We start from the raw sequence: 23,035 nt of genomic DNA, 5'->3' as shown, positions 1-23,035 counted from the left end.
TTCGCCCTTATTCCAGATGGAGCTTGAATTGAGCATTGTATAGCCACCCACGATTTGTACAATCACATATGCTATGCTATGCTAGATGAAAATGTGGGCTGTGGCCGTGCGGTTAGCGACGTCAATCATCTAGACCAGCGGTTCTCAACCTGGGGTACATGTACCCCTGGGGGTACCTTCGCTGGCCTTAGGGGGTACCTCGGGCCAAAATGCGTAATGGCGGACGTATTACAATTCCAATCAAAACTCATTGATATAGTTTTGATAATTGTGTATTTTTATTTCAAAAATTTATATTGTACATAATATGCAATGCAATCAATAAATCCCAATTGAATTCTGCCTTCCACAACCAGCACAATGTATAAAGGGCTGCGCCGCTGCGGAACAAAAGATCTAACGAGCAAAACGTCGAATGAACAAAATGATTTTTTTTACTAATTCTCGGTTGCTTCGTTGCAAGAGGATTAGAAGCATCCTTCTACGCATCTTGGAAGCCTTCTTCCAAGCAGCTTGAAGGCCTTCATACAGGAGGCTCGGAAGCCTCCTGGGCACTTCAGAAGCCTCCTTTCAAGTAATTAGGTTGCCTCCTTTCAAGAGGCTCGTAAGCCTTCTTTTAAGAGGCATGGAAACCTCCTTTCAAGAGATGCGGTAGCCTCCTTTCAGGAGGCTCGGAAGCCTTTTTCAAGAGGCTCAGAAGCCTTCTTTCAAGTGGCTGAAAAGCCTCTTTCCAAAAAGCTCGGAAGCCTATTTTCAAGAGGATCGGAAGCCTCCTTTCAAGAGGCTCAAAAATCCCTTTTTAGAAGTCCAAAAGCCTTCTTTTAAGAGGCTCGGAAGCCTCCATTTCAAGAAGCTCAAAAGACTTCTTTTCTAGAGGCTCAAAAGCCTCCTTTTCTAGATGCTCAAAAGCCTCCATTCTAGAGGCTCAAAAGCCTCCTTTTCTAGAGGCTCAAAAGCCTCCTTTTCTAGAGGCTCAAAAGCCTACTTTCAAGAGGCTCGGAAGTCTCCTTTCAATATCTTTATAGAGGCTTGGAAGCCTCACTTCAATATCTTTTCAAGAGGCTCGGAAGCCTCTTTTGAAGAGGCTCAGAAGCCTACTTTCAAGAGGCTCAGAAGTCTTCTTTCAAGAGGCTCAAAAACCTCCTTCCAGGCTCAGAAGCCTCCTTCCAAGAGGCTCGGAAGGCTCCTTTCTAGAGGCTCGGAAGGCTCCTTTCAAGAGGCTCGGAAGCCTCAATTCAAGAGGCTCAAAAGCATCCTTTCAAGAGGCTCAAAAGCCTCCTTCTAAGAGGCTCGGAAGCGTCATTTCAAGAGGATCGGAAGACTCCTTTCAAGAGACTCGGAAGCCTTCTTTCAAGAGGCTCGGAAGCCTTACAAGAGGCTCGGAAATCTCCTTTCAAGAGGCTCAAAATCCTCCTTTCAAGAGACTCAAAATCCTCCTTTTCTAGAGGCTTAGAAGCCTTCTTTCAAGAGGCTCAAAAATCCCTTTCGAGAGACTCAAAAGCATCCTTTCAAGAGGCTCAAAAGCCTCCCTCTAAGAGGCTCTGAAGTGTTCTTTCAAGAGGCTCAAAATCCTCCTTTTCTAGAGGCTCAAAATCCTCTTTTCAAGAGGCTCCTATCAAGAAGCTCGGAAAACTCCTTTCAACATCCTTTTAAGAGGCTGTGAAGCCTTCTTCCAAAAGGCTCGGAAGCCTTCCTCCAAAAGGCTCGGAAGCCTTCCTCCAAAAGGCTCGGAAGCCTTGCTCCAAAAGGCTTGGAAGCCTTCCTCCAAAAGGCTTGGAAGCCTTCTTCCAAAAGGCTCGGAAGCCTTCTTTCAAAAGGCTCGGAAGCCTTCTTTCAAAAGGCTCGGAAGCCTTCTTTCAAAAGGCTCGGAAGCCTTCTTTCAAGAGGCTCGGAAGCCTCTTTTCAAGAGGTTTGGAAGTCTCCTTTCAAGATCCTTTCAAGAGGCTCAAAAACCTCCTTCCAGGCTCAGAAGCCTCATTTCAATAGGCTCAAAAGCCTCCTTCCAAAAGGCTCGGAAGGCTTCTTTCAAGAGGGTAGGAAGCCACATTTCAAGAGACTTAAAAGCATCCTTTCAAGAGGCTCAAAAGCCTCCTTCTAAGAGGCTCGTTTTTTCAAGAGGCTCAGAAGCCTCCTCCTTTCAAGAGGCTCGGAAGGCTCCTTTCGAGAGGCTCGGAAGCCTTCTTTCAAGAGGCACGGAAGCCCCCATTCAAGAGGCTCAGAATCCTTCATTCAAAGGCTCAGAAGTCTACTTTCAAGTGGTTCGGAAGCCTTCTTTCAAGAGGCTTGGAAGCGTCGTTTTAAGTTGCAAAGGAAGCCTCCTTTTCAGTGTCTCAAAAGCCGCCTTCAAGAGGCTGGGAAGCCTCTCTACAAGAGGCTCAGAAGCCTCTAATGAAGAGGCGAGGAAGTCTACTTCAAAGGGATTCAAAAGCTTAAAGGAGCTTCCCTTCAAAGGGCTCGGTATTATTCTTTCAAAAGGATTGGAAGCCTAATTTCAAGAGGTGGTACCTCAATTAATGCAAAAGTTCCAAGGGGTACCTCTCAAGAAAAAGGTTGAGAACCGCTGATCTAGACGCATGTGTTAAGGAGCGTGGGTTCGATTCCCGCCCCTGTAAGGAGAAAACATTTCGTGATCGAAAAAATCTCCACTGGTTCACTAGGTGTTATGTGTCCTGTCCGTTGTCTAGGTGTTAAGCGTTCAGTCTGTACGACCTCTGGTCGAAGACGGTGTTACTGTTTTTATAAAATGGGAGCTATGAGATGTTTTGTGTAAAATTTATGTTCTTCTTCAATTACTCATCATGCCCTGTGGTGTTATAGCTTGCAACATAAACGACGATCGTTATTTGTGGAAATGCGAGTACTATAATAAGCGATTCCATGCCAGTATCGGAGTTCAACGACATCGGGAGGAACTTATCACTGCGATTGTGGGTCCTTTATGTGCCAGGACATTCTACGGAAAGAGGCGGACGTGCGAGACAACAGGAAGAGCTTATAAAGGCTATTAGTACCCAGACGGACGCGAATCATCGTATTATTGCCGATCTAAAGAACTTTTCTCCAGTGTCATTGCTCTTTGAAAACATAGAGCACATGCTCAATGATGTAACGACCAGCAAAAGTAGTCGTGTGACTCACGTGCGACCTCGACAATTGTCGACATTCGAAAGTCAAATACGGCATTGTTGCAAAAAAATCATGAACTTTTTGACGAGAAGCTGGTTTGCCTACAAAATTAAATGGTTCTTTTAACAAAAAGTACCTAAGCAGTAGCTTCATCAAGCCAAGAATCAATACTTCAGGAAATTCACGACGAAGCAAAATTTTTGTCCGCCAATATATGCACCCTAAAACTAAATGCAGCAGGAATCAGTGCATGTCAGCCTAAATCTCTGGAGCAAATTTCCAATCTCTCACCACCACGCTTCAACAGCACCCGCAAAAGCAGCTTTAATCGATGTCTTATTGAAATTGCTGCGAAGCACCAGCAATTCTTATGACCGGGTGATTTTTTTAAATTTTCTGTCGCTGTCTGTCAAATCTCCAAATGAGACAGACCCTAAGAATAAACTTGCGCGTAATGCCATTGCTGAACTTTCTGCTGAGCGTCGTGCAAAAATGCTAAGTGCCGATGCTTAAGTCAAAGGAAGTCTCATCAACAACAGCATCAGCACCAATGCCCAAGACAGCAATATAAAAAATAACAACATTAGCAAGACAAATGTCAAACGAACCACTAAAATGGTTAAACGACGCAGTAAAAGCAACAAAAACCAAATGACAAGTAACTGCTGCTTTTGGCCAAAAGTAATTCCGGTCCTCCAATAATAATCGAACACCCAATTGCAGGTCTTTCAGCTTCTGCTGCAAAATCTTTCATCAACTTCAAGAAGGGTGAAACTATCCATCCAACTTAAAACCGCAACCACCTTTCGAAAATACTCAGCAGAATCAACAGCAACAGCAGCAACTACAACAACCACCAAATCCTGAAGGCCAATTCGAACTAGACCCAATGAGACCAACCATCGCGATGCATCGGTTGTCTGACGCAGCAATCTACGGAAGGTGACGGGCGATTCCTAAAATCCAGGCTACGTGCCCCTTCCATCATGAAGGTAGTTCGTTGTATCTTGAAAGACCAGCACCCAAATGTATGCATCGATGGAATGACGCCAATTAGCATCAGGATGCTCCTTGTATCTGAAGGACTACCATCGTCTCCTGAACATCTTCATCGCATATACATCAAAGTACATCGGGAATATGAAATTTGGCCAGCTGAAGCCGCAGCAGACCTTTCGAGTGACCAGACCCAGGTTCCACTGACTGAAGATTTGATATATTGTCAAATTTTCAATCTCATGAAAAATCCAGCTAAAATTATGGAAATTTATAAAAACATTTTAAGCACATCTTTTTCGGCCATTTTGGCTACCGAAACTAGCTGGGACGGAAGTGTAAAGTGAGAAGTTTTTGGAGGCAGCTTTAATGTATTTCGAAACGACAGAATTTTGTTGAGGCCAATAGAAAATCAGGTGCGGAAGTTCCTATAGCTATTTCGTCTACGTTTAATTCAGAAATCGTTCCTACATCTAAATTTAAAGAATTTGGGCATGTTTGGGGGAAATCATACATAGCAGGTGAAACAAACGGGTTTGCCTCAGTGTATTTTCCACCTGACCATGCTCATAAAAGGCCGTATAAACGTTTCTTCCAAAGTGCTAAACAAATTTTATCACAACTCCCTCCAGAGGGTAAAGTATACATCTAAGGTGACATTAACTAACGCAATGCCGATTTCATTCTGGACTCTGAAAATGAAAGTATTCTACTCCCAGTCGTTGGGGACAATGAAACATTGCAATTTATTTTCGATTCAAGTCTAAATTTGGGCTGAATCAAATTAACAATATCAAAAACAGACAGCAATGTTATTTGAATTTTTTATTACAACATTTATGAAGATTTTTGGTTGACTGAATCATTAAATCCATTGTGGAAAAATGAAACGTTTCACACAGCAATCGAATATTCTTTAATCTTTTAGGCCAACCAAAAACCCAACGACTATGAGTAGGAGGAAGTCTTCGAATACCATTCAGCAGACTATTAAAAAATAAGATTAAATATTACTGATTGGCAGTCAATAAGCAAGAGTCTGATCGAACGGACTTTTTAGGGACATGCATGTGATGTGATGATGTGATAAAAAGTTTCTGCAGCAGAATTAATGTCCACTGGATCGAGAATGTGTTCCCAATCCATATTTGATAGCACTTCAGTAATACTGCGATGGTCCGCCCTATGGAAATCGTACGACACCACGGCTGGAGGGTTGAACAAATCACGCATAACATTATCTTCGACGGCAATCACTAGAGGGCGGTGATGAGCAACATCCTTAACTAAGGGTGCAGGAGCCAAACAGATGGAAGGTGCCGTGGTACGACCACTCACAAAGCAGAGGTCCAGAGAGCGATTATTCTCGTTAACCTTGCCATTGATTTGAGATAGCGTTGCGATACTGTAGTTATCCAAAAGTTTAACGGCACCTGCGTGGAACGTGACGCTTTCAAGATCCGGACGGAAGAAGCCGCTGAGAATAGGAGTCCATGTAATGCTCGTAAAGTTGAAGTCGCAGTGTGTGTCAATGAGATCCAAGTCGCGAGTCCGATCCGGAAGGATGACAATAGCACAGATGAATAGTTGTTTGTCACCAAGCTGAATAACAACCCATACTTGCTCAACGGTGTTCCAAGAATCGTCCTCAACCATTTTTGCTTTCAAGCTGGAGTTCACTGCAACAAGTACGCCACCTCCAGTAATTTTCCTACTATTCTCCGTGTTGCGATCACAGCGAAACACTTCGTAGCCGGTTCCAAAAACGTACCTCGAAATAGTTCGAGAAACAGGCCAGGTTTCAGTAAACACTATGACGTCGTAGTTCTGATCCAGAACAGCTGGTCGATATTCGTCCAGAAGGCCGTTAATTCCGCCAATGTTCTGGTAGTAGATGAATATGTCGGACTGCAAGTGGTGAGGAGCGGATAAAGCACTGCAAATCGGAACACTATCAGGCAGAGAAGAATTCATTGACTGAGAGTATATGCCGACATAAGGAGTTCGGAAGACCCCATTTCCTGACCCAAGCACAGGACCGGGACGTCTGCTGGTCGCTGGCAGGAATGGCACGACTGAATTAGGAGGATTAGGGGCTTCCTCAGAGCTTGCGGCATGAGTGCGTCCCGGGAGCGTACTGGATGTAGAGGCAAGGTGTGCGAAATCATATCTCGGTTGAGCTGACGGATAATCATGTTCTTCGGCGTATTCAAGTTGTCGGACGACCCTCTCCCGCTTCCGACAGCAGGACCGGAGCGGCTGTGATGAGCGGAGATGGCAAGAGGCTTGACTGAGTCGTAGAAGTTGAGGGCTCCTTTGAGACTCTCTGCGGCGCGTTTCGAATTCCTCGAGGTAGGCCATATAGGGGAATCAGCACGTAGATTTGTTGAGCGCAGGATACTGAAAAGTGGATCGGCATCAGACGTCGGAGAAACGAAAACTTGATTGTACTTGCCTGTCGTCGGATGCTGGAAGACCCCCGATCTGCAGCCAGCGTCAGGACCAGGACGAAAGAGGTGAGCGCAGGCAGCAGAAGGCAGAACTGAGCTAGAGGAGTCGGGGGCTTCCATAATGCTTTCCGCTTGAAGGTACAGTGGAATTGAAAGTTGCGCTGGAACACGGGAGCAGATCAGGCCAAGAAATATTGTAACGGATTGCATACTTGCCTGAGAAAGGTGGTTTGGAGACCCCTACACCAAACTCGATAGCAGAGCCAGAACAACTCTGATGGCAGGAAACAGTGCGATTGTGCAGGCAGGAAGCAGCTAGCGGTACTGAATCAAGTGGTTCTGGGTCTCCTATAGGGCAACAGGCGCACTTCTGGCGTACAGGAACGGAGAGAACGGATCAATTCATAGTGCGATATTACAAGTAACAGGTTGCGCCGGGGGCTGCTAGCATTTAGCAAGTCAAATCTACTCCAGACGCAGGAGTCGAAAATGATCGTGGGAGTGTGCGGACGGGGAAGCCACAAGTTTTTTGAGGAATGATCCTCGAACTCCCGGAACAGAATTCCCTTTGGCCAAATACCGGTATTTAATGCCATTTCGCGGAACCTTAGATCGATTCCGAATTTGTACGAGATAAAGGTCATACGACTCGTGTCGGCTCCTAGTCGTACCAGCGGGACGGCCTTAACAGTATCTGCACCCGGCAGACATTCCTTTACCAGAGAGGTAGACCCAAAACAACTCGACGGGTTCAAGAACAGTGATTACACTGGCGTCAGTTACGATCTTAGTTCCACCAAGAAGCTGCCGATTTTGAGCCGCGTCATCATCACGACGTCTTTTCGACGAAGGTTGCGAGGGGGTTGTCGGAAACTGCCAGGAAAACCAGAGCTGCGCGATGTGTTGTCCTTGTCTAGCCTGTTGCTTTTTGATCTCGATATGATCAGATTCTTGTCTTTAAGTGATCGCATTGATTGCGTCACCGAATGACGAGATGGCCGATTTGAATCTCATCATCTTCATCAACTTCGCACACTCATCGCACATCCACACAAGGTTTGGGCTTTCATGAACAATCTTCACAAATGGCTTGTCTCCTTTCTCAATCACGCACGAAGAGAGATTAGAATCGGTACAAAAGCAATTTTTACTATTTGCTCTTCGTAAATTAGGCTGGACATCATTTCCACTTCCATCATACAAAGCACGCAGCATGCTTAATGACATACAAACTTTGAAAGAGCGGCGTGAAATAACAAAGGTTTCATTCGTAAATGATATCGAACCAAAATTAAACTTTTATATTCCTTCAAGGCAACTACGAAATTGTACCTTACACATAACCAGCTATCATCGAACAAATGATGCCACGTTTGGACCTATAAATCGAATAATGGACATGCGTTGGCGGAATTCAGTTAGAATAATTATCATCGTAATATTTTTTGAATTCTACCTAATTACATGGTGTTACTGTTTTGTAATCTGGTCTAAATTCTTTTGGATTGTGGCTTAAAGCAATGAAAGAAGGCAAAGCTTTCTTTGAATGAACGCGTGTTGGCGGTATAAGGCAAAGTGATGAGACATGACTTTCTTAAAATAGACACGTTTGCTCGGTATAAGGCGAAAGTAAGGTTCATCAATGGATGCGTCTGGCCTAGGGGTACTAGGTGAAGGGAGGAGATAGTGTCTTCTTTCAATGATCACGTTTGCTCGGTATAAGGCGAAGATTCTGTCACCCATATACAACTAATTATGATCGTATTTGAGTTGATGTAACCAAACCAGACTGAATTGGGCTGTTAGGCAAGAAAGATTCTTCAAATCGATGCGTCTGCTTGTTGCAAAACAAGGAGAGGAGATAACCTCTTTATTGTAGGGGCCCACCTGCCAGGTATAATAAAGGGTTTGTAAGAGGCAATTAAAATTTCAAAAACTTCTTCTATTATAAAAGTTCTTCCTTAACTGTGCGCGATGCATGGTTGCAAACCTGGGTTGGGTTCGACTCCCGGTCCGCTCAGGAAATTTTTCGATTGGAAATTGTCTCGACCGTTCAGGGCATAAACGTTTCAACGTGTTAATGTCGTGATATACGAATGCAAAAAATGGTAGCTTGGCTTAGAAACCTCGCAAAAGATATTTTAGTTACTAGATAAAGATTGTCGCTGTCGTCGCTGTCCGGAACATCTTTTGCTGGCGAGGATAGGGGAGCTAAATGTCAAAGAAGGAAAATCCATACGATTTGACAGGTATGTACCACACATGTTTCGGACAGCAGAACAAAGGGAACCGAAGCGACAATCTTTATCTAGTAACTAAAATATCTTTAACCCTGGCAGCTAGTAATTGTGGAAATGCTGAATTAACACTCTGCGATTCTCTGCGAAAAAGAAAAGGAAGATGAAAAAGATCAAGCCATTATATATTCTGAATATCTGCTGAATTCTACACCATTCTTAACTGAAAAAATGCCATTATGCTAAATACAATATTCCGCAAAACGGCATTCCGCATAAATGTACATTTAGCCAAAAGTCATTTGGCGGAAAGGTACAATCCGCCAAATGTCGTACCGCGAAAATTTACATACCGCCAAGTGTTATTCCGCGAAATGTTCAACTGCGAAAATAAATGCCGAGAATCGGTTTTTGGCGAAATGTTATACGATCGACTGGACCAAGAATCGAACTCACCATCTCCAGATTGGCAATCCCACGCCTTTCCTTGGAAGGCTTATTTTTTGTAATGTTATTCAAATTTTAATTTCGATACAATTTTGAATATTTCAATTTTTGTTTGGCTTTTTGTATGACGAAACTGATGAATCGTATTTGATAAATAGATTATTATCAAGGGTGGTCAAATTAACAACTAAGGTGACTTGCGATGCTGCATGAACATTTTTCGATGCTAGTTTTGTTAATTTCTGTGTGAGTAGAATGAGTTGAGAAATTATCTCTAACAGTATACTCACAGATTTCTATAACTGCTTGTAATGTAAGTGTAATTGTAATTTTTTTTTATTGTTGGTTGCAGTTTCCAAGTTTGAATTTTGCCAATCTGTATTTAAGAAACTAAAATATTTGATGCCATTTATGTTTAACCCATCGGAACACTCATGGTCCTCGACCACTCACTCTGTCCTGCTTTCATGAAAAACAAGCGTGCTTTTTTCGGTCTTATACTTTTTATACCGGTCTCGAAAGTATAAAAAATTATTTGGTGTTTTGTGAGAATTTGACTTGTATTCAGACAGCCTTCATCGATCGTCTCTTTGAATGTGAATTATCTTACAGTGCAACACATCAAATCGGTCCAAAGCGAAATGACTGGTGCGCAAACGAGGAAGAAAGCAGTGCGGTGTAATCGTAACGACGCACAACATAATTACACATGTACGATTGTACTCATATATGATGCAGATAAAGTAGTTAGCTGCCAGACAAGAGCATAAATTGTGCAGTCGTTACAGGCAAGAAAATAAAACTCTCAAGCTATGGGAATCTGTACGTCTCTGATGTGATCTTGTGTAGAAACCGACGATTATGGAACAAAAAGGGGTGCGTCACAGCTTCAATTGTTCACATGCCTTCCTGTACTCTTTAAGAGGCGGCTCTGATTACCGATTTCGTGCTTTTGTTCCCCAACTTATTCAATGTTAGAGCATCAAGCCGATCACAAACTGGCTGGGAGTCCAACCCTATACTATTTCGACGCACCGCGATTATGATGGATGGAGTGCGTCTCAGTAGGTCGTGAAGTAGGGCAGGGCACAAAACGATTAACATTTTTCCTCCTAAACGAAACACTTTCAGCCTGATCCCATCTAACGTTAAGTTGTCCCAACCCGTTATTGAAATACCTTCGGTGGTAAAGATAGCAGCATTCCACGCTCAAAGTAAATAATCTATTTTTTACAATTAAAGCCCTAGCGTAAGCCTCAGAACGCTTATCTAATCCCATCACGCTAGGGACCACTAATCATGACGATTAGAGCAGCGATCTGCGCAGTCCTTCAGGGGGCAACACGCGAGACGATATTCGTAATTGAATCGAGATGACGGCGACTACGGGTGCGGTTGATGGGGGAAAACTGTGCCACCCACCTGACCACCCAGCAAATAAATAAGGCTCTGCGTGATCGCGATTGCCATCTGATGGCAAAACAGAAGCCCTCCGTCGGTCTTAAATAGCATTTACATTTTGACGTTGCCGCTCTCTACGTCGTCATCGACGATGATTACTCATTACGATTGATTTAGAAGATTGCAGTTACTGGCTCCGTTCCGTAGGCTTTCGAACACCATCCACAGAGATGATTGCTGTGTATAATTTGTTCTGGGTTATTGGTACAGGCCTCGTCGTAACAAAATCGATAAACATCGGATGTTGCCCTTAGGGCAGACAATCATTGGACAATTTGCTCGGAAAGGTGTCCTGCCAGATGGTGTTTTGCTCAATCGATAATTTCTCGTATAATTGACTAAATGCTACTCATCTGGCAGTGATTATAGTTTGAGTTGCATGTAAATTAGTGAAAGAAATATTGAATAATTAGTGTGGAGAAATAGGCTTCCAGCTGATATGACTAACGGGTTTGGTATACTTACATATGCTTGACGATGATTAAGTGTCTCAAGAAATTAAGAAATTGTGATTAAACTGTTTGTGTTTTTTAACAGGGGCAGATGGGGGACTTGATCCCCGAGAGCCGAAGTAATTTTGTTCTAGTATATTTTTAGTATAGATCCACTAGAAAAATGATCTTTTTGTGTCGTGTTATTTTTTTTGATCGACAACCGAATTTGTTATGTAGGACGGTTTGTAAGGATTTTTTTGTTAGCCTCGAAAAATTTGAAAAACTTCACCTTATAAAGACCAAATGCTTTCATTTTTCACATCACAAAGCAATAACTATGCTAAATGATCTGTACTGATAAAAGTGTCAATATTCCATTACAATTTTAGGATTTGTTGCCTCAGTATGGGGACAATTTGTTGCCTCAATATACAAAAAATATACAACAAAATATGAGCCTCTAATTTAATCAGAGAGCACCTTTTTACTTTTATCAAAGCAAGTTCTAGGAGAGGTATAGATAACACCAACAATTTACATACTGTCACACCCCAGTAAAGTTGAATTATAGTATAAAGTATGATAATTTATGGTTGATTATATTATAATATTATTATAGTAATAAAGTATTTCTTAGAAAGTCTGTGCTAATTTATTTACTTTTGGCTGTAATACATCGGAAATGAAAAAAAATTCTCATTCACTGGATTTGATAATAAACTAATTCAAAAAGAACAACAATAACCAGAAAACAATCAACAATCACAAAGCCAACATCAGCAGCAGTAGGCAGCACAACTCTCGCGCTTAGGATCATAGGGGCAGAACTGCATTGATCGAGTTCTCTTCATCGATGTTTTCTTCTTATAAACGTAGCGAATTTCAAAAATGGACATCGAGCAGTCTCCTCTTCTGGACCCAATGCGACCACCTATAGTCAGACTCGCAGAGCAATCGGGGTACACTTTACGATTGGGAAAATCGGGGACCGTCACAAAAATATGATAGACTTTAAACGTTAATATCTCATCCGTTTCTCGATGGGTTTTCAATGTTTTGGCTCAATGGTCCGAGTTGACTCAAGGATGAGTCAACGCTTTTTTGTATTCATATGAAAATACTGGGTTTTAACTATTTTTTGTCGATAAATGATAAAAAGTTAACAAATAGGTAAATCAACCAATCACGTACATGCGTCACAAGCACAGACATCAAAATCAAGTAACTTGCGGGTTAGGATCTAATCGTCAGTTTGAACAAGATTTTACGAAAAGCGGACGCATCAAAGCGATCGCAGCGGAGCGGACACAACAGCCCGGAGGCGCTGGTAACATTTTCAACGAAATCCATCGCAATCCATCGGTGATCTTTGGTGTCTTGCTGCGGATTATTCAACCTCAACTTGTCCCTTTCGACGTTTTGTCCTTTCAAACTTCTGTCCCTTTCGAGGTTTTGTCTTTTCGACCTTTTGTCCTTTCGACCTTTTGTCCCTTCGACCTTTTGTCTTTCGAGCTTTTGTCATAGATTCGTATATTTTATGCTATTTGAAAAATAATAAATATATTTTTTAAATTTCTCAAAAAATCGGAAAGCAGCTTTGTAGTATCTAATGATGTAATCCCATTAGTCCCGCCCTTCATTAATCGTTATTAGTGCTCATTATATTTACACCCATATCAGATTACAAAAAGGCGGGACTAACGAGCTTAATTTATTAAATACAAGAAAGCTGCTTACCGGCGCGAGCCATTTTCAGTACCTGACAGCAGCGCGTACGGACGTGTTTTTTGCTCGCGCATTTTTTCCATGTGTTTTTTCTCGTTCGTTCGCTGTTTACGTTTTCGCTTCGTCGCGTTGGCGTTATTTTCTCCCGGACCCGTCATGGAAGACTCAGTTGCCGAAAAAGTGCCTAAGCGCACTGCTCTTGAAGGCGCGGGTAACTCCTCCAAGCAGTTTTTGCAGAGCAACGTGTTCTCGCCGTTGCCGCTTGATGACACCGGCAATCCCCCAAAAACCCAGATTAATCCACCTAGCGGTGATGGCGCCTTTCTCGCGCAAAAAGGTAATAAATGTAGCCTTTACGCTTACACCTGGATGATGTACAAGAAAGGCAAAACAGTTACACCGTCTAATGTTATGATAGAAAATTTACACTAGTAGACAATAGATGCCGCTGCCAAAAGTTTCTCGAATTTCCTATGCTCGAATTTTGACTTTCGGACAATTTCATAGTACTATGAAACTGAACGAAGAGCATACTTACGCCTAAATGCGTGCAACACGAGCATCTTTATAGTACGATGAAACTCTTAATGGGAGCAAGCCACGGATAAACTTTAAAAAGATTCATAGATGCAAGGCATTTTTCATAACACATTATTGTTCTATGTGACTATGTCTCATCACTATTTTAATATTATCTATTTTTTGCAATTTGCAATTATTATGAAATTCAATAGTGATCAACAGCGTTTTAGTCTCTGTCGAATGCAACTTGTTGCAAGAAAATCGGTTAAGAGTTTCTATGTGAAAATTTGGCTAATGTTTTTTATGGCATTTTGTGCACACACACACGCACACACATACACACACACACGCACACACGGACAGACAGACATTTGTTCAGCTCATCGAGCTGAGTCGAATGGTATATAACACTATGGGTCTCCGGGACTTCTATCAAAAGTTCGAATTTGGAGTGAAATGATAGCCTTTCGGTACAACTTAGTTGTACGAGAAAGGCAAAAAGAGAAAGAAGCAGAAATCGCAGCTGCCGCAGGTGGAAACTGAGCGGATAGAGAAGTGCCTGTCTGTTTTCGTTAAGGGCAATTCACCGGATTTGCGGCCGAAAATCCGCCAGCTTATTGCAAATGGCCTCAAGTGCACGTTCCGGCTTTGCAGCGAGGGAGTCAAGATCACCACAAATATAACGTGGAGTTCCTACAGGTCCACATTTATGAGTTTTACACTCCCCGGCACGAAGTTGCGTTTTTTCCCCGGCACGAAGTCGCTCAAGTCTTTGTTGCAAGAGCTCCAAGATATGAAGAAGGAAGCGTTACCGGCCCGTACACCGTGTTCCAGTGATCGACGAGGTGCACCTTCCTGCTATCACGGCTCCCGACGAGCGGTACCAGTACATACACCGTTGCAGCCGCACAAGCGACTGGTCACTGCATTAGCATCGAACCAAGCTCCAGTACCACCAGCTCTATCCTCTAGCGAATGGACCCGGCTTCCTCCTCTCGGATTCCATCGGCAGCCGGAGAATCAAACTGTCCAGCCGAAGAATCTGCTCCGCTTTACACCCCGGAGCAGCTGATGCCAATCTTCTCCCAGCTCGCCACTCGGACGCCACTCCCAGCTTGCCACTCGGATAAAGAGCCAAACAATTGACCTGAAGGATTTTCTTGAGGCGAAGGAAATAGACGTGGTGTTCATCACCGAAACGCACCTAAAACCGGAGGTGAACGTCAACATCCCGGACTTTCGCATCGTGCGACTCGATCGGCCGACCAGGGGAGGCGGTGTGGCCATCGCTCTTCGCTACAACATCAACTGTCGTCTGCTCCCAAGCTTCCAGCTCAGTGTTATCGAGGCCATCGGTGTCGAAGTGACTACTTCCGTCGGCACAATCGCGCTCATCGCAGCGTACTGCCCAACCCAAGCCAAAGTCGGTGATGGCTCATCGGCAGCCCTTCGGCGGGACATTGTCAAGCTAACGCGGAGACAAGGTCAGTAAATCATTTCCGGCGACCTAAATGCCAAATATCAAGCCTGGGGCAACAGTCGCGGCAACCGAAACGGCACCATCTGGAGCAACGATCTGGAGGAAGGCCACTACCCAAGTAGCACACGCAACATCTTCCTAAAAGCATCTTGTTTCTATTCAGTTTCATTAAAGGCATTGGAAAAACATCAAAGCACAAAAAAGTTGCATCAAGATGTCAAAAACGTTCGAATTGTGATCAATATTTCATTAAAATTGCAAAGCAGTACGTGTTTGACATTTGGAAACTAACAAACAAAGAATACTTCACTTCATGTTGTAAACACGAAACAAAAGCATTAAGTTGCATATTTTTTACCATGTATTTTTTTTTAATCTTTATTTAGGTGTTTTTTTAATTCTAGATTAAGTTTTACCATGTAACTTCAATGCATCATTCAAAATTTAATTGTTTGTTCAAATTAAGTTGCAGATAAGTTGAATGTGTCTTCATGTTTAATTTAGCATCGTTCAACGTGCAATCAAGTAACAAGAAACCCGAGTTAAAAATTTCATAATCGTTTGGTTTTTATGGTTAGTCAACATGCAGTCCTTTCGAAGTGTTGAATGATGCTGTGGTAGAGTGAAGGACTATCAATCACAAGATCCAGAGTCCAGTTTTATATTTTTATTTTTTTTCCGCTATAGTATTTTGCAACATTATTGTAATTTTACTGCAATTGAAGGATGTTTCCGTAGGCTCCACCTCTTGCGCTTTTTAGGTTGCAAGAGAGTTATATTTGATGGCACATACGCAAAGATTGTTTCTTTCCGAATAGTTGCAACACAGTGAAATGTTCAGTAGTGAAACAAGTTGTGCTGCTTGGGTACACAATCTTGAGCCCGGATTCCCCCACTCGGCTGAGTCGGTCCGGTGTCCACGCAACCCTCGGACTATACATAACAAACATAAACGACCACGTCTCGCAGCCGGTCGTCTACCAGGAGCTCAGTTCGGATCACTATCCGGTGGTGGCAGAAGTGGGCTCCTCGGTCAATTGGCATCAGCAGTTCCGGCGAAACTACTCCGTTTTTTGAGCAGCTCCCGCTGATCTTTAATCAGTGTCTCAGCCTTCTCTCAGGGTTATCCAAGCTATTCAAAAAATCTATTCATCACCGGTTACTTGAGTCTCCCGAAAATCTCAACATCTTGCTCGAGGAACAGTTTGGTTTCCGATGCAGTCGGTCAACTTTACACCAACTGACTCGAGTTACCAACGTCCTCAAACATGGCATGATGGCCTGGTGTTCAAACTACAACGCTACAATCGTCTCAGCTACCTGGTGAAAATCATCAACAATTACCTGTCGGCAAGGACTTTCCGGGTCTCAATCAGCGGAGCGAGTTCCAATGCGCACAACATCGTCGCAGGCGTCCCAAGGATAGTATCTTCGGACCCCTGATCAGAGCGCTAATGGCAAAACTCCAACGAGGCATGTATGCCCTGACAGAGTACCTCACCAGCTGGAAGATCTGTATCAACGCGGTGAAGACCCAGGTCATCATTTTCCCCCACTCTAAATCCCCTAAACTCGTTCCGCCTGGGGACTGTAAAATCATCCTCAATGGCACGACGGTGGAATGGGCCAATGAGGCCGACTACCTTGGCTTAACCCTCGCCAGCAAACCTATTTTCCGCCAACAGGTTGACAAGACGGTGACGAATTTTAACGTTTTGTTGAAACCACTGTACCCTTTGATCAACCGTTGGTCGTCATTGTCCCTGAAAAATAAGCTTGCTGTCTACAAGCAAATCATCCTCCTCGTGATAGAATATGGCATGCCGGTCTGAGAGAGCTGCGCAAAAACTTATCATCTGAAATTTCAACGAGCTCAAAACAAGTTTCTGAGGATGATCATGAACACCCCTCCCAGAATACGAACTTCTGAGGTCCACCGTCTGGCCGGTATTAAAACTCTACACGGCGCTTTGGTGAGTGTAAGGAAAGGTTTAGGGTCCGTTGCTTACAATCGGACCATGCGACCATTAGAACGCTAGTTCCAATTTAGGTTATCAAATTATTATTGTAAATATAAGCACAGACAAAAAGACATAACACAAAGAGAAAATTTTCATCGTTCACTGATTTACTAATCAGATTTAATAATCATTAGTTGGCCAATCGATCACTCGTGGCGTGCGGATCGGTTTTGCTCGAGTTTGACGTTTGCTCACTACCGTCATCTGGTTCGTGATTTGCCAAACTTAGTGAATACAACAGATGTCGTTAGTGTTCGTGCGACGATGAATTTGATGAGTGAATGTTCAATGTGTTATGTCTGTATTTCTGTGATATTAGTCTACGTAGTAGTTAGGTTAACCAATTTTCTAAATTATATTAATCAATGCCTCCTTAAGGCTATTCTGATACATTAGATAAACTTTATAAATTACATTTAAATTCCAACCATTGCTATTGAACCGAATCAAAGATGAAGGGCCAAGTGGCCAACCACTTGAAATGTTAAAAATAATGTAACAAACAAAAATCTAAAATAAATGGATGCAGTTAGTTATTGTAAATGGTCATTGTGAAAAGATTTGGAAAAGAAATTGGTTCTTCTCATGGTTGATTGCGAAAATGGACTGTTTCGGTGGCATCGGCGTTTGGGGTGGTAGTTTGGTTGCTGTGAGTGATTCCATCCATTCAAACAAATTTATTACATCATCCACTCCGTCGAGTACTTGTGATCTGCTACCGCAGGGTAACTTTCTGCCGTCGCCAAACGATTTTAGCCATTTCAAGAAAATTTATCTCGGATTGTCCTTCTTTTGTATAAAATGGAGACCCGGGAAAAATCGATTTCATTTCCAATGACTAACAGGAACAAAACCAAAAAATCTTGCCAGAAAATTTCACTTTCCGCCGACGACAGCCAAATCGATGAAGACGCCAATATCTCTTTTTGGATAAATAGTTTATGTTGATCTCGAATACATGTCCCTCGTCCACCAATTTATGAAAGTTGCTGATGTAAGATTGTGATCTTAGTCTGCACATTCCCTTCTCTGTCGTACCCCATATCGAATGTCTTCCTCTATTTATTTATTTCAATGTCTGTCGTTAACCCCTTTCGTCTTCCTCTCATTGTTGTCTCCCAAAAAAATGTTTGTCCCGTCACAGATGTGAAACATCGCCAAGAATGTCAACTATGTGAACATCAGCATCGTAATTACTTAAGCACCCTAAATTCCCTTCCTTTCCTACTATATTATTGTATTTCCTAACCTCGATCAAACCGCGAGTCTTTCGGTTCCCCAAAACTAACATTATGTATAAGAATTTAGAAATGAATTGTTAAACTTGTAACGCTTCACGGCAATTGAGCCTCCAAAATAAACGAAAGATTAAAAAAAAAATAGTCCTTCTGAAAAGGACTATTGATTTTTGAAGTTCTCCTCACTTTGCCACGTACGCTTCCATCGCGGGCGAAAACCAAACGTTGCGAATAAATATATTTGCGTTTGGTTTCACGCCACTTCTGATTCTGCTTATTTCTCCTTTATTTCTGACATTTTTGAGGATGGTGTCTTCTAGGATTGTGATGTCGTCCACTGGAAGTCCGTCGAGTCATGTTAATTCTAATAATAATTCTGTTAATAAGGACTGTATCGAAAATAAGTTATTTACTTCCAAATTGTTACTACCTAAAAGCACATGAAAAATTGTTGTTTCTGATGTATCGCAAATTGAAAGTGATAATGAAATTCGAGTTTTGGACACATGGCTCCGTAAGAAGGGCATCGAGATGGATGATTTGGCCAAGCGTTTCGCTATCCACCTCACAAATGCATGGTCAACAAGCTTGGGGAATACTACACGTTCGCTAACCTGTCAGAGAAAGGAAGAAAACCAAAATTAAGTGACCGAAATTTGAACCATAATAATCAACTTTATAAAAAGGAGCATTGCCGATTTGTGCAATATTTATTCAGTATAATATTTTTTCATAAAACTAAACAAACAGAATTAACATGAGGAGATCGAAGTAGGTTGTTATGCGGAAAAGATGCGGAAAAAAAATTATCCGTCATATTTTTGTCTTTTGTGAATTTTTTTTGTCTATATTTAAATTCAATTGTTTCTCGTGTTTGAGAAAAGTATATTTACTTTATTTCGATAAGAAAAGTGAAATTCGAAAGCATCACTGCTGAATATCACGTCACCATTTGGTACATCGAGAAGAAGTGGTCCTCAAGCTCACCGCATCCAATCAGCCAATGTGTTCGTGTCCACCGTATGTCTCCTGGCGGATCCCTATTGCAACAGTTGGACATTTAGGAAGCTACCTTCACTATGAACCCGGTTGGTTTCGGTCCCGCTAAAAGATCATCCGTTTTTTGAAGGACGTATAAACCCCAGTTTGCATTGGTGAGATCAACCCAATATTAATTTAAATTCTCTCTAGCTATCTTTCTTAATTGTGCCTTTGATCTGTCATATTTTCTGTTTTTCGGAATCTCCACAGAATTGATCCTTCATCCACGATCTTTTTTACTGAATTGCTACTGTAACTTGCACTCCAGCCGACTCCGCCACAGACTTTGCGTTTCCGCCTTACGTTCTTGTGTACATTGTCCATTATTGTACTTCCCCAAGGATTTTTTTTCACACTCATCATAGACTGATATTGCAATTTCCATTATTAGAGTACACGTTCGGGATAATTCAGTATTTTTCTCAACTGATATTTGTTGTATTGTAATTTGCTTTCATATTCAAGTCGTCAAACCATAATATTCAATAACATTTTAGTTTAAATCGTTTTTCATAAAATTTTGTATTAGTTTAATTTATTGTTTTTTCAATTAGCTAATTCGACTAGTATTTTCTTACTATTGATGCACGCGATAAATCAAATTAACAATTATGATCAAAATTGGAGTTTTTTTGATTGTGGATAAACTCAACTGGCGAGCAAGTTCTAACTCTTGCCTTCCTATCTTTCATTGCTTCATGATTTTAAAATTGCGAAAAAAAACACTAAATACGTACAGGGCATCGTTTGCTGCTATTGCCGCGGATATTGTTGGAGTCCCAGATATCCGGTTCACGCTTTAGTTAGCAACGGTGGCTCTTCTCGACCTTCTATTCCCTGAGTAGTTAACACGAATAAGGGCGTCCTTGTGAAGTATTGCTGTACCTGTTATGAGCACCTAGTGCATCCCATTCCCCACACTTCCTGAAGAAACCTTTCTTGCTTCAGGAGTGATTCCTTTTTATAGTACTAGTCTTCGTAACAAAAAGGACACCATTACGGATCATGAGATATGATCAAATTATTCGTAGTACTACTTAATCAACACCCCCAGCTGGGTGAGGGGTAGAGGATGAAACACACACACAACTAAACAAACAGAATTAACATATATTGCTATGCAATTTTAATAAATTTTTAAAATTCATTCAATTTTATTCAAATAAAATAATGTGGATAACTTATTTTCGATACAGTCCTTAGCTACGTAGTCCTACGTCACCTTTGCGTACATTCCGATTGGGCTGCACCTTTGAGTTTTTTTTATTTTGGCTGCACTAATGGCAATGATTTTGTTGAGCTCTTTAACAAAGAATTTTTCGAGCGAGATTCTGCGCTCTTTGGAACTGTGGTCGGATGCTACTTCTGCGGCAAATTATTCGCTTAGTTTCGGCGTCGAGGTTAGGAAACTTACATGTCTCACATGTCATCAGAGAGGGCTGCTCTCGATCGATGTCCTTCGTCGACTCAAGGATTCACGTCCACTCGTTCTTTCTTCTCCCTTGTACATACATATATTAGTCGACAATTAAAATAAAAAAAGAGTGTCGTTTTTTTTCTATCGGTCGTTTGTTTTTTTGTTTTGCATTATACTAATCTACATTCCTTTTTCTTTTTATTTACAGATGTTCAAAAACCAGTTTTTCTAATAACAATAAATTGTAATCAATTAACGTGTAAGTATATAATAAGTATTACTGGGATTTTTATCAGATGCAATTTGATATACCTATATGAAAAAGACTTAAGGCCTTGGCCAAAAATAGGAACACGGAGAACAAACTTAGGAAATAGAGAAACATAAATCTGAGCTATTCTAGAGAGTTCAGCTTTTTGTCTATGATTTTATCTTTCTTTGTCTGAAGTCTGTATAAATTTTTAATCGAAGTGGTATTGTTCAATTTAAGACTAAGAAACTAGATTAGCTAATAAACACCTTGTTGGACTAAGATATAAGTTTTAGTTTTAATTGAGACTAATGCGAGGAACAGTTATGGATCCGGATCCTCTCATTTCACATCTATTTCAACCTAATTTAATCAAATTACGTACATACATGCATTAATTCCCCCCTTCGATGGGTTACAAAATGTGTGTACGACTCTTCCAGCAGCGTGCAACGCTAATTGCAAATTTTAACGGCCCCCTTCCCGGTATTTTGCCACGCGAACGGATCCGTTCCGCTGAATTTTCTCGCTTCTACGACAACTTCCATAAAGCTGAATGAAATAGAGAACGGACGGCACCTGTTTGGAAAACCGCAAAAACAGTCATGCGAAGTCAGCGTGTGCCTAGCGAAGGCGGTCAAATGTCCCGCGTGGTCTCAAAGTGTGTCATCGTGTCATTTTCCCGCGGTATGTTGTCTTCGCGAATGATGTTCCTCACACTACTGAATGGAGCCCTGTTGGGTCCATCGCATCGTACAATCTATAGATGACCACTGATTAGTGCGGCTAAATCAGCAAAAACTAATGATTAGCGAATCGATTGCCTCTGTAAGATACCGCTCTGCGGTTGGAGTTCGTCTTCTGTTGCCACTTATTTACTTTACTTCGCTGGCATTCCTGAGAATCAGTACATTGCTGTCTGCCGCGCTACCACGGTGCTTAATATTAATGATTAAATCTGACGGGTGAATGTTGGCTATCTGATCGCCACGAAGCAATACAGCAGAATCAGCTGCACAATTCACTGAGCAATTTTATATAGATACATAAACCTGCTGTAGCCTGAACGTCCTTGAATTACGATCATTTGTTTTGGTCTCTGCGCTTTACAAGCGAACCGCATTCCATTGGAGGATCACAGCTCGATCGTGTGTATGAAACTTCCTTGTCGTTCACCTTGTGTGCCACAGTGAGACGTATGTTACCCATATGATGGCTTACCGGTTCCGCTAAAGCAAATCAACTGTTACCTGCCAATGCGACTAGTTGTCTGCAGTAAATCAGTACACTACATATAGGAATCTTCCAATAGACGTTTGGTCTTACCAAGCTAAGTTTTGGTTCATACGCGAATTTATCAACGTCAAAGTTTTACACAGTTCATAATTATTCTGCGTGTGTCATAATCAAAATTCCTCAAAAAATTGCTCATTTGCCACTTCATCATATTTCAATCAACATAATTATTTTTCTTCCATCTCTGCTTTCTCCCATTGCTGCCGGATCGCGTCCACAACAACCGTCATCGGTGCACACGTCACCGGAATCGCCCGATTAACACTGGAAAGACGTAAAGGAGATGAATATCTCCGCGGGCGCAGCCAGCGTAGATGGAGCTGGCGTGGTGGGTGACCCCGACCGTATATCGACAAAAGTGCCTAACTGTACATTTGTGTAATTCTCCCGTGTTACCCCCTCCCTGTACTACTTACGTGCTGTCCTGCTGTCATTTTCCTTAAATAATTTTACCGAAATAAGTTGATAAAGCACACTAAAGACGAAACGTGAGCTTACGACAGACTCACTTGGCTTCAGGGAAGTGGTTCTCAAACATTGGGGAAAATTTCAGCTCAATCTGCTTTCTGGGTCAAAATATTTTTTTTTAAATTTTATGTCTTCTATGGATAGATTATTTTTCGTGTTAATAAAAGACGATAATAAATTCATGTTTGTTTAGAGTTTTTGGTTTTCTCTATTATTCTTCCATTCTAACTTATCGGCCGTAATCAGCCTTGAACTTTGAAAATTAATTTTGATAGTTCTTACTATTAAAATTTGCTGCAAATTCGAAAATGGGGAAATTCAGATCCAGCTTGAGGACTTCCACGAGACAATTGTGAGAAGTAGTGCACACTAAACTTACAACCTTGGATAAACCTTGGAGGCCCGCGCACCTCCTGTGTAGGGACA

At 41.9% G+C, this 23,035-nt stretch overlaps 1 protein-coding gene across 4 annotated transcripts in view; it reads left to right on the top strand.

The window, feature by feature from the left end:
• LOC134210204 (paired box protein 6 homolog) overlaps positions 1–23,035 on the top strand; it is a 345,781-nt gene that overhangs the window by 122,279 nt on the left and 200,467 nt on the right. Inside the window, exons 1-2 of one of the 4 annotated variants that reach the window (XM_062686266.1) lie at positions 16,733–16,851; positions 20,804–20,854. The exons of 1 other annotated variant lie outside the window; for it this stretch is intronic. Coding sequence is in view for 1 of the 3 variants with exons in the window: in XM_062686246.1 (XP_062542230.1) it covers positions 22,425–22,469 (45 nt within the window). In the remaining 2 variants the exon portion in view is untranslated. Of the gene's footprint in view, positions 1–16,732; positions 16,852–20,803; positions 20,855–22,185; positions 22,470–23,035 lie in introns of those variants that run through there. 2 more of the 4 variants (XM_062686258.1, XM_062686246.1) reach the window with 2 other exon arrangements.

This window comes from Armigeres subalbatus, chromosome 1 (assembly GCF_024139115.2).
Source record: "Armigeres subalbatus isolate Guangzhou_Male chromosome 1, GZ_Asu_2, whole genome shotgun sequence".
Lineage (NCBI taxonomy): Eukaryota > Metazoa > Arthropoda > Insecta > Diptera > Culicidae > Armigeres > Armigeres subalbatus.
This window is presented reverse-complemented; position numbering and strand designations above follow the sequence as displayed.